We start from the raw sequence: 12,724 nt of genomic DNA, 5'->3' as shown, positions 1-12,724 counted from the left end.
CTGACATCAGTCAGAAAGACATGGAGCCAGGACGGATATGAGGGGACAAATAGGATGGTTTTACAGACTCAGATGTCTCAGGTGAGTTGAGTCAAAAAGCTGTAATGTTGTAACACTTGGGTGGTGGGGTGCTGCTTAATGCACCTCATTCATGACGGTCCCACGACCACTCTTACAAGCTGGCCCAAGTAGCCCTGGTCTTCTGCCGCTAAGACAGAAACAGAAAAGAAACACCAGGAAGTCAGTAAGGGTAGACAAAACATACCCAGTTACTAACAGACCACTGGATGTTACATGGCTAGAATATACTCTCTATTACATCTAGTCATTTCATATTGACCTGGACAGAGAGCGTACTGTATTTCAATTGGTATTGGACACCTAGGGCTCTGCATGTTAATCCCTGGTTCTTTAGGTTTGACACCGCTGGCAAAGCATCACAGAGAGTGCTGGATCAGGAGGACAGAGAGCTGCCTGGCTGGGTACCTCCACATGTTGTGAGATTCAGAGGATGTGCACAATAAGTCACACTGACAAAGAAAGAGGAGAAGAAAGTCCTGTGATCTTAGGTTGTTCTGTTGTTACGGGGGGAAGCACAATGGCAATACTCTTTCAACAAAAGTTGGATTTTTCCTAAGACAAAAACTACAGTACATGCTAAAAATGTTGATCTTGTAACTGTGTTTTAGCTAAATCTTCATATTATCACAAGGTAAGCTAATCATGGATTTGTGGTGGTTCTAGTCTTTCAAGATCTGGCCAATCAAGTGAAACACCAGAAGGTTTAGAGTTCAATCTCAGGAGCTAGCACCATTGTGCCTCTGAGCAAGGCACTTTACTGTACCTAGAATTGCTCCAAGGGCCCTTATGTAGCATATGTACAGTACCACTACTTAACCTCTTTCCTCTTTGCACTTCAAACTTGTTTAATTGTTATTTACTTCTAATTATTATTATTATTTAACTTAATCTGTAAAGTGTCTGGCATTACAAATGATGCGGCACCTTTATAGAGTACATAATATATATAGTTAAAACTTGTAACAAACACAGGTGATGAGTGCCACTTGTGAATGCAGGCAGGTGGGGAGAGCAGGGTAAGATAGAGACAAGACAGAGCCATGAGCGCCTCAGAGCATTGGAATGTGGGCACTCTCCCAGAGACCAAGAGGAAGAGGAGCTTTACGGACCAACTGCACCCAAAATTAATCAATTCTCCTCGGCCAGGGAGAGTGGCTTGTGCAGCAGCGTTGCCATCACAGGGGAGGAATCCTGAGTGAAGCGGATGACTTAAGGCTTGAGGTTTCGATCTTGGAGAGAAGCCTGTGCATCCCAGAAGTGTCCGGAACTCAGCAGGCATGTCCCGCTTGGCCATCATATATTGGAAGCATATTTTTTATGAACATTTTTAATAACACGTGAAGAAGAAGAATAGAGACCTTCAAGTCTTGTCTTGCTGTGCATACTTTAACCCTATCTGATTGATTTCTTTAGCCTCTGGGTTGTTTTTGCTAGTATATAATTGTAAGACACAAAATAAAACATCACATCTGTACCCCACTCCTTCTTATACTTTATAGGGAATCAAGTAAAATATTTTGGTTATCTAGTATATGTAACTAGAAAAATATGGGCATCTGTACGTGTAATAACTATACCAATACAACTGGACCTAATTAGGTAAATCAGATTAGCATCAGTTTACAGTAGCTATACAATTTTCATGACATGTGACATGACACAAGACTGACCTCTTTCGTTACACCTGCCAGAACCAGCTATAACAGTACGGACAAATTAGCTAACTGATGTATTTTGATCAGTGGCGGACTTATACTTTTTGAAGGACAGGGGCGAAAAAAAAAAAGGGCACATATCTCACGACATGGGGCCCCAACCCCACACAAAAGGCTATATTAAGCATGGATGGAGTATGAGCCACTGGGCCCCTGGGAAGAGACATGGCGGGGGACCAGTCAAGCTCAGAAAGTTTGTAACTCAGCTAAGCAATGGGGGTCCGGGGGCATGTCCTCCTGGTAGAAACATTTGAAAAATAACCCCTTAAATAATGATTTCTTGTGAGTTTTGTGGAAAGAAATGGACAGATTGGGATTTACAAATATGCCATTACCATCAACAGGTTTAAGCCAACTTGCTGTGAAAAAGATGCCAATTCCAAAGCATGAATATCACACATAGCATGACCTGTGTTATTTGACTAAGGGGCCCCATTCAAGTATCAGGAGTGAATAACATAACCCATGATACAGTACCCGCCAGAATTTTTGGCAACTCTGCTAAAGTTGACTAAAAACAGGTAGCCTATAAAAAAATAATCTTTTGGTGATTTCTTGTAATGTCACAATGGAAACAATGAGGAAAATCCAAACGTGAAAGAAAGCAAATTTATTCTGAGAAAAAGGAAAATCTCATAAAGAAATAAATGTTTTTAACAAAAACACGTCGCCCACAATTAATGGCACCCATAGAAAATCTTATATACAAAATGTAACAGAAGCATTTTCCTATTTGTATTCAACTTCTTTAAGTTAATTAGAGTGTCTGTGAACATTCAGAAGTAGTTCATGATTTTCTTTTTTACTAAGGTCTGAAAATAAAATTACACAGATGCTAAATCCCCTAGTAATCGACATGGGAAAGACAAGAGAATACACTAAATTTAAAGGAGAATTCCGGTGTGATATTGATAATGATACCGAGTGTGAATGTATGTCTCATAGCCCATCTCGGCTTGTCCCCTGCACTCCAAAATCTGGCATTAGTTAGCCGATGCTACCAACAGCTTTTTCAATGGTGGTGCTTCGGCATCGGCCTAGCCATGCAAATAAATCACTGTTTTACACCATTTACGAGGCTCAATGTATCTCCACACTTCATTGGTAGACTTCCGAGGGCCCTGACATTTAAAACGATACATTGAGAACTTTGAAAAAGCACTGGTAGTTTACTTACAAGTAATTACAAATAATTCTGTGGAAATCCATGGATTCCAGTTTCTTCCGGTAGCAGCAACTGGAATCCATGCATTTCCATGGAATTGTTTTTGGAATCTGATCCCTTATCATACCTGTTCATTCTTACTCGTCGCTCGACTTATCGTGACTAAATTCAAGATGGCTGCAAACGCTAAACTTCGTGAAGATACCCAATGCTGAAGCACCACCATTGAAAAAGCTGTTGGTAGCACCGGCTAACTAGCGCCAGATTTTGGAGTGCAGGGGACAAGCCGAGATGGGCTATGAGACATACGTTCACACTCGGTATCATGTTTCAACACACTTTAGGTCAGTGGTCCCTAAACTACGGCCCGGGGGCCGGATATGGCCCGCCACCTCATTTTGGGTGGCCCCCCAAAACATGTCCGTGGTATATAGCATCTGGCCCGCACAGGAGTACGACATCGTCAAACTATAACCTCCGTAATTTCCCCCATTCATTCTCTATGGCGAGTCTTAACAGTACACATGTAATACTATTTTTGTCCACTGGTGGTTGTTTTGGCGGTGAGTGAAGGTGGTCATTTCAGATGTTTTTGCCAGCACTTCATAAAACTCTCATAGTTTGAGAACTTCAAATTATTTGTAGGATATTGCATGTTCACAACTTGAGCTGTATGCAAAGACACAGAGTTCAGAGTTCACACATTTTGAATAAAATACACTTTTGGGACTCCCTGCTAATACTTTTGGGAATGCTATTTTTTTATTAGTATTATTTCATTTGAGCTACATTTTACACTGATATGGCATGATTGCAATATAAACACAGCTAACAATGGTATTAAATTGCAGTAGCCTATGATTAAATGTAATAGAATATTCAACTAAGGTAGACTGCTGTTGTTCACAGCACTAAGCTATTTATGGTTACTAATATACTCCGAGTCTCTGGCCCTCTCTTAGAGCCAGGCATAGTGAGCTGGCCCTCGGAAGAAAAAGTTTGGGGACCACTGCTTTAGGTCAATATCACACCGGAATTCTCCTTTAAATAGAAGGAATGTGTGTTGACATTTGTAAGTCAGGGAATGGCTATACAAACTGGGTGCTTGGTTGAAAATATCCATATTTGCAGTTAAAACAATAATAAAAAGTAGGGAGGTTGGGAAGAGAGGGAAAACATTCCATAAGAACCACTGTTGGAGAGTTACAGAAAAAGGTATCATCTTGGGGTCACCAAGTTCCCCAACAAATCCAAAAGTGACCTCACTGCTAATAGATTATTTACAGGGCATGCCAGGTAAAAGTCGTTCCTTTACAAATGTAAGCGGCAGGAGTTGAATGCTACTGAATGTGACTTTGTCTGGAATTGTGGTCTATTGTCAGATTAAATGAAAATTGTGATGACAATTGCATAATGCATAATGACAATTATGGTGGAGGGGCTGTGATATTGTGGGGCTGTTTTTATTCCCAAAGGCCTTGGGGGTGCATGGTATTAAGAACCCCAGGAAAATGTTGAAAATGTTAATAGAAATCTTTCAATTTCTGCCAAGACATTAAGTGGGTCATGATTGGATCCTTCATCATCAGGTCAATGAACCAAAACAAACATCCAGATCAAAACAAAAATGGTTTACTGAACACAGAGTCAAGCTTCTGCCATTGCCATTGATCAAATATATTACAAGCAGGGGTGCCAATAATTGTGTGTGACGTGTTTTTGCTACCTAAATATTTCTTTCTTTATGAGATTCTCTTTTTTCTCAGAATATATTTGCTTCCCTTCAAGGTTTCCCTTATTGTTTTCATTGTGAGATTACAATAAATTACCAAAAGATAATTGTTATACCTGTTTTTAGTCAATTTTACCAATGACAAAAATTCTGGAGGGTACTGTACATTTTTGAATTCGAAAGAAAACACAATATCAAAAATATCAGAATACCTTTGGTTTGAGGTATGAACAGCTTTCCATTCCCATCACAGGCTTTCTTTTGATTGTGGAGTAAATTTAAACTTGTGAAAAGAATCACTGTTTGTATGGTATTTAAAAGTCCATCAGTAGATGGTGCTACAGTTGTCATGTATATTATGCATGTAAAGGTATTGGGAAGACCGAAAACAACACGGCAACCTTTTGAAAATTACTCTTATTTACCATAGGCCTACCCTAGAGTTAGGTAAAAGAGATACATACCCTGCTCTTCACTGTGCTTGCAATAACCCAGTCTGACATTGTTAGCCTAGTTCAGTATCATTCATTGGAAGCACACTGGAAAATCTCCCTTTTAACTATAGGCTAGCTATAGGCTAACTGGTCTAATCCACTTTCTTTTAACACACACAGACACACACACACACACACACAGCAAGACATGATCTTTTGGAGAAACTATGTGTAACATAGCATAACGTGTGTATGTGTGTTAGAATATTATTTTCTTTTCATAAATGTGTGTGTGTTTGTGTGAATAACACAATAACACTCATTGTGCTATTATTGTCTTATTCACAAATTGTTATTCAATTTACGATTAAAATGTAAAACGGACGCTGGCAGCGGGCAGCCGCGGAAAAGAGGCCTAATCTGAACATAAGTGCACCAGAGTGGGTTTGGCCCAATTAACCAATTATCCTCACCTGCAGACTATTACAAAGCTAACAGCCTGACAGGTACATGTGCAAAAGAGCATTAAATTAAAACAGTGTCCTAAAACAGGGAAGATTGCATTCAGCATCTTCACACTCGGGATACACACTTAATCTGATCCTGGTTTCTTCATTGGAGTCTTAGATTTGCTTTACAATTAACTTGAATTAAACTTTGAACACTATACATTTTACTGTAACAGATAGAATGGGAACCTCCAATCAGGGTTGATGGTGTTTTGGGCCCGCATTGTCGACTTCAAGGCAGTGCTGCCTTGCATTAACTCTGGCCCTAACATTAACCCTAGCGCCTTCTAGGCAGCGCTGCCTTGAAGTCGACGGTGGGGGCCCGAAAGACCTATATTTCCAATCGGAGAGGCATTCATCAGGGTTGTATCAACCGTTGCACGGCAGCCAGAGGCCTACCAACAGACGATGACTAGGACTTTTTCCAAGTTATATAACAGATATTCATGCGCCATCTAGTGGATAATATCGCTAACGCAACAAGATAGTATCAGCTGACCGGATTGGTTGCAGTTCACGACACGCCCTCCTGCTGAAGAAATAAACTCTTTCTCGCAAGGTGCCAGTTCCACAGGGTTTATTCTATAGGCAAGGGATCTATCAGGTAGCCAAAATGCTGTTGATGCACCTGTGCACGCTTGTGTTTAAGATACTAACACTGCCGCTACAGATCGCGGAGCTGGTGGGTCTATACTCACTGTACAAGCGCGTATTTCCGTTTTTAGTTTACAGAATCACTTTCAATTATAACAGTAAAATGAATGAACACAAACGAGAACTCTTTCGGGCTTTGGACAAATTTCGACCATCGAATGGCACTCTGACAATTCTGGAGATTGGCTGTGGCACTGGGGCCAACTTTGAGCACTATCCAACTGGCTGCAAGGTGATATGCACAGACCCTAACCCTCATTTTCAGGATTATCTACAGAAGAACATGGCGAAAAACGACCACCTAGTGTATGACAAGTTTGTGGTCGCGACCGGAGAGGACTTGCACGCAGTACCTGACAATTCTGTAGATGTGGCTGTGGTCACTCTCGTGCTCTGCTCTGTCCGCGACACTGGGTGCGTGCTGAAAGAGGCCAAACGAGTACTTCGACCTGTAAGTATCAGTTTGTGGGCCTCTCGCCTAAATAGATTGCATGTATTTACTAATGCGTAAATACATGCAATGAATAACTGAAGGGTATCTCCAGGTAGATTTTTAGAGAAGTACATCAGGCCGGTCACACGTCAGTTCAAAAGACGAGACTGAAACCATGAACGATTAATCCGACTAAATTAGTTTAGCCATATGTCAAGATCACGCCCTCTGGAGGCAAAGAAACTATAGGCTAATTCTACTGTCAGATGGCTACAAAAACTTTTCCCTTTTGCGTCTATTATTAACCGTCATCAGCCACTACTACACTGACTCACACGTAGGCCTACACACACGCCGGCCTCCTTATACGAATAGTTGGGAATGTAACACTGTTGTACCAGGCTGTTCTGACTTTGTCCAGACTGCGAGAGGGGAGTAGGGTAGTCCTTGGGAATAGAATCGTATTTGCATTAATTATTAGGCCTACCAGACCCAGACCCTAAAAGGGTATGGGCAATTTAGGAAAAATGTCTCTTCTCTCTCCATTCATCAAATTTATCACAAGGGTTTATTCCTACATTTGTCAAGTTTTTTATGCGCTATTTCAAAAAAGGCCCACCTCCATTGAACAGCCAATTCCTTTTTTAAATCCAGGCTCTTTAAAACTACACAGAACCTTCAACACTATTCCTTCCTATGCTCTTTCATAGGCTGAAAATAGTTATTTGACAGTTGGTTAAGCCATTAGTCAAATAACCATTTGTCAGAAAGCAAAATGCCATAATAGTTTTGTATTTGAATATATGAATAGAAATGAATATCACCTAAATCAGGAATGAATTTGTAAGTATGTGTATGAATGACATCTAGGGTGTTATTTATCTAATATTAAAATACAGTAAATACAGTAAAATGGCAGTATTATTAATAAACACGTCAGATCATTACAATTGTTGATCTATGAAGGTAATTCACGTTGTCATCATGTCAATGTGATAACGTGAACTATGGCCTTTTGATATATGCTTGTGTCAGACCTTATATTCCTGCTGTGGATAAAAAATCCACTGCCTTGACCTGAATACAAACATAATTTGTTGGGCGAGACACCAATAGGCCTGTCAAATACTGTCTCAAACAGGTGAGGTGAATGAGGGAAAGGTATTTTCCCTGATTTTATAATCCTTATCTTTACCAGTAAGTCAGAACAAAGATTACTCACAACATGACACATTACCTCAGGACAGGCGACATGGCAAAAGGTGTGTGTGTGTGTGTGTGGATATGGCCTCAAACTTAAGTACACATTGCAAAGTACAGCTAATATTAGATGCACATCAAGCACAAAATTGACTCTGTGTGTCTGTGTGTGTGTGTGTGTATTTCTTTGTTTAAGGGTGGTGCGTTTTTCTTCCTGGAGCACGTGGCCGCCGACCCCTCCAGCTGGACGTACTTCTGCCAGCATGTTCTGCAACCTCTGTGGTACGCCATCACACACCAAACATGACTTGGATATTCTTGGGATTTCTTTATTCTATTTATTTATCATTAAGCGAGTCCAGGAATAGGGATGTAACGGTATGAAAATTTAACCAGTTATAGTGACCAAAATTATCATGTTTTTCGGAATTATCACAGTATTTTTAAAAGTGTGTTCAATATGTTCAGAAAGCACTGATAGGCCTACACAAGCTGAAATAGTTTCAAAAAGTGTGACAGTGTTTATTATATTACAAAAATATAGGCAAATCCTTATCAAAAGTGCAAAAAAAGAGTGCTTTTAACCAGGGACGCTGGAACTCATTTTCACCTGGGGGTGCTCATAGAGGGGGTGCTGAATGCTGGGTGCTGAATTGTTACTGAGTAGATGCGATTCCATTATTCTGGTGCATTTTAAGGTGGCCTATTGCTACTGGAGGAGGGCATGTTTTCGTTTTCACATTCATAGGCCTACATCCTGACTGCACAAACAAACCTGGTTGAGCTGAGCATTCTTAAAGGAATTATCCGGAGTAAAATGCACTTTAGATCAATTTACGGATGATTGGGAGTACATACGTTGAGTTGACATCCAAATCTTGTCATTCGGATGTGTTTTGAGAAAGTTCGTCGCCGTTTAAAAAAAAAAAAAAAAACATAGTCCAGTCCATACAACTTCATTTAAATTTCAAAAGAAATACTGGACTATGTTTTTTTTTATTTTTTTAAACGGCGACGAAATTGGGAATTTCCAGAGCACACTTGGCAATCGACTCCTACGGACTTTCCCCTAAAGATGGCAGCAAAGATGGCAACATTTCCGGAAAGGTACTGGCTTGATGAAATTCATTCTGGACTCTCTATCCGACCACATAAAGACCTCGGGATACTTCGGTTTGGCTTTAGGGACCCTCTACTCACTACCACGTAAGTGTAATGTTGTTTGGAACTGTAGAAGAGGTATAAAAATAGCGTTTTGTAGCGGCGAAATAATATGCCCTTCTCACTTCCACGCTAACGAGCTTTGACTAAAAATGGTAACATCGAACTTTCTCAAAACACATCCGAATGACATGATTTGGATGTCAACTCAACGTATGTACTCCCAATCATCCGTAAATTGATCTAAAGTGCATTTTACTCCGGATAATTCCTTTAATTCATAGCATAATGTTACCGTGGCATTGTGTGTTGTCCCGTTCACTTTTTCCTTGGTCATGTTTAATTGGCTACTGTATGTGTTATAGCTTAACTTACCCTACCATGACTTGGAGTTTGCTATTTCTGTTATTTGGATCCAATGAGTGAGACCCAGTAAGTGTTCAAAATAAAACTTATTAGGCCACGGTATTCTCCTGATAAAGTGAGTGGAATGTATTTAATGTGGAAGAGCATAAAAAGACACAGAGTGGCTACATGATAAAAGCAGGTGTAGCCTAATCTGAATCGCTGTTAAATCCATCAATTAGACAACAGAATCAGTAGGGTACCAGTTTTGTTTCATTGTACCAGACCTATGTCAAAAGCAGGCTCGGATTAGGCTGGGAAGGATTAAACACACAGTTTCCACACCGTGGTAATCATCCGTGATAATTATGATATTTGAAATGAAAACGGTAATTGTTATCGTCAATATTTTTATTGTGGTTTACCGTTACACCGGTAATCGTTACATCCCCATACCAGGAATAACAGAACAGAAAAGTATACAATAATGACTGGCCAATAGACACAATAGTGTAAAAGAGCTACATTAAATAAATGACCCATATAAAACGGGAGAGGGATATTGAAAATATGCAATATAATATTTTTTTAAATATCTGACGTTTTTCTGGTGTGCTTGTGGCATGCTGTAGTTGCCATGTTTTGACCCTCTGTGCCTGTACCAGGCATCTTGGGTAGGCATCTTGAAAATAACGGCTTCATAATCGTTCTAATGGCACACTGATTTATAATAGGGAGATTGACACTAAAAGGGTATCCAGTATGTGGAAAGGTCGTGATACATCACGTCATGTTCCCTATGTTTGAGTAGCTCCCCTCACGACGCAGACTCCATTGTCATGGCTGTATGACCCAAAAGAGGAAGGTGACTTTTGTCCCCAGGGCTGTCCAGCTCCTAAACTCCAAGCCTCCCCTACACCCCACCCCCCCTGATCTTTGGACTATACTACAACACTCAGTAGATTGATGACTGTTGCACTCATCCCATACCCTTGCCCCTTTTTTATATATCATTTATTAACTTATTTTATTGATGATGTACTGTACGAGGTGGAATATGCTGCTCTTTGTGCCATTGAATTGCCCCTCGGGGATGAATAAAGTGATTTTGAATTGAATTGAATTGAAGTGACGACAAGTGCTAAGTGCCAAATTCTCTCATTATGAGGCCTTAAGGGATGTAACTTTCACTGGACACTGTAGATGGCCCGCAGTACCTGTTGTTGTTTATATACAGATGTGCCTCTTTATGGTCTACAGTAGCCACAGTGTATTAAAGAAACATATATTTTTATCTTAATAAATACTTCTTCTTCTTAATATCTTAATAATAATAATAACAACTTCAAACTCGATTTGAAGGTACCCTTACTTACAATAGGGATAATGGTGCCTCTGGCATGCCATTGTGTGGCTGGAGTGCCTAGTAATGCACTATATAGCTTTGGTGTACCCTGCAGGAATAAAATGTTTTGATATACTGGGTACCTCTACTGTAATTTTCCAACATGCAAGGCAGTCTGATAGACTGTCATGGAACCCTACATGTTGAAAAAGCATGCAGGGTTTCAATGAAGTCTACCGGTACGAATTCTTACATTGTGCTTTAATGTCTCAGGTACTACTTTGGTGATGGCTGTCAAACGACTCGTCCAACATGGGAGTGCATCGAAAATGCGGGATTCAGCCAGGTGAACCTGCGGCACATCCAGGCACCCATCACCTTCATTATCAAGCCACACATTGTGGGGTATGCTGTTAAATAATCATGCATCAACACACCACTGCATACACACACACAACTGCACAATAACAGTGTTTGTAACTCAACTTGACTACAGGTATATTCAGCTTAGTTGTACCTGCTAACAAATCTCATCAGAAAGCTTGTTCAGTTGTGTCAAGCTCCTGCATGACAACATCTCTCCTTGTCCGTTTAATTCCTGTTGCTCCACCACTTTTTAATCACATTTGAAACAGTAGCCTTTGATTATGATCCATTAAACAATTTTTTTAAATTCAGCTAATATGTCATGTCCGTCCAGTCAGTGTGTACCGTGTTTGTGCAGAAGTGGAAAACAAAATGGCTTGTTTTACATTACATTCTACATTATGGTAGCCAATCAACAACGAGGGGTCCATTATTAGGGGTCATGGTCCAACACTGCTCCAGGAGTAGTGTTGAGTTCAAGCAGTGGCGTAGTCGACGTGATATGCAGGACTACGCAGTTTACCCACTTAAACAGCATCACCATCTCCGTATACAGGATACGTATCAACATTTGGGGTTGATCACAGTATACCCACTACAGCTAACTACTACATCACAGTATATCCACTACAGCTAACTAGACTACACCACTGAGTTCAAGTATTAACAATGTTTTGCCAGCATCAAATACTAAATCAGTTAAGATAATTTATTTATGTTCTTTGTACATTAAAGCAATGTGTGGATTGGATTTTTTACGAGATTTTGTGTGCTGCCGAGTTTTAGTGCTTGTTTGAGGTGGTGAGCAATAAAGTGTATTTTTGACAGTGTATTTGGTTTTGTCATTCATACCATGTCTTTCAAATGACATGGCCTAACAAATGATGTGTTTTTCATCTACAAATTGTTATACACAGTAATATCCTGTTTTTGTATCTTACTTGTTTAAGGTGTTATAAGTAAGGGATAATGTATAGGCTAGAACGCCGGTCATTATTGGGAAAATAAGTCCCGACAGGGTGAACCGGACCCCGACGCGCAGCGGCGTTCTTTACATTATCCCGCTTATTACACGGCTACTTGCCAAAACGAAACAATAAACTCCCCACGATGTGACTCTTTAGCCTACATAGCCTAGGCTATAGCCTATTTGTTACCGTTTCGTCGTGGCTTTTGGTGAGAAACAAATAGTTCGCAAAAGCACACGCTGAACTTGAATCAAACATTCTTTAGAACAAAGCTGATCAACAGTCTCAGAGCCTTATTAAGATAAAAATGGCATAGCCTATCCTATAAGTGCAATACTTCTTATAACTAGTGTGATGTTTCTATATAATGACTTTGATAAAGTTGATTAAAAATAGGGATAAAAAACAATCTTTTGCCAATTTATTGTAATCTCACAATGAAAACAAAAACATGTTGCTCACAATTATTGGCACCCCAAGAAAAATCTTATACAAAATGTAACAGAAGCATTTCCCTATCTAATTTCAACTTCTAAGTTAATCAGAGTGTCTGTGAACTTCAGAAGTAGTTCATGACTCTCTTTTTCACAAAGGTATGAAAATAAAGTGACACAGA

General features: G+C 39.9%; 1 protein-coding gene across 1 annotated transcript; it reads left to right on the top strand.

The window, feature by feature from the left end:
- The first annotated feature begins 6,177 nt into the window (after positions 1-6,177).
- tmt1a.1 (thiol methyltransferase 1A, tandem duplicate 1) lies at positions 6,178-11,970 on the top strand. The gene is made up of 3 exons (XM_076268442.1): positions 6,178-6,741; positions 8,120-8,205; positions 11,048-11,970. The coding sequence occupies exons 1-3, from the start codon at positions 6,250-6,252 to the stop codon at positions 11,193-11,195; spliced, it is 726 nt and encodes a 241-aa protein (XP_076124557.1). The 5' UTR covers positions 6,178-6,249; the 3' UTR covers positions 11,196-11,970.
- The last annotated feature ends 754 nt before the right edge of the window (positions 11,971-12,724 follow it).

This window comes from Alosa pseudoharengus, unplaced genomic scaffold, assembly GCF_046254945.1.
Source record: "Alosa pseudoharengus isolate Yale_2024_CS ecotype anadromous, Long Island Sound unplaced genomic scaffold, YU_APseudo_1.1 YU_APseudo_1.1_scf_5, whole genome shotgun sequence".
In the NCBI taxonomy this organism is placed as follows: Eukaryota; Metazoa; Chordata; class Actinopteri; order Clupeiformes; family Clupeidae; genus Alosa; species Alosa pseudoharengus.
This window is presented reverse-complemented; position numbering and strand designations above follow the sequence as displayed.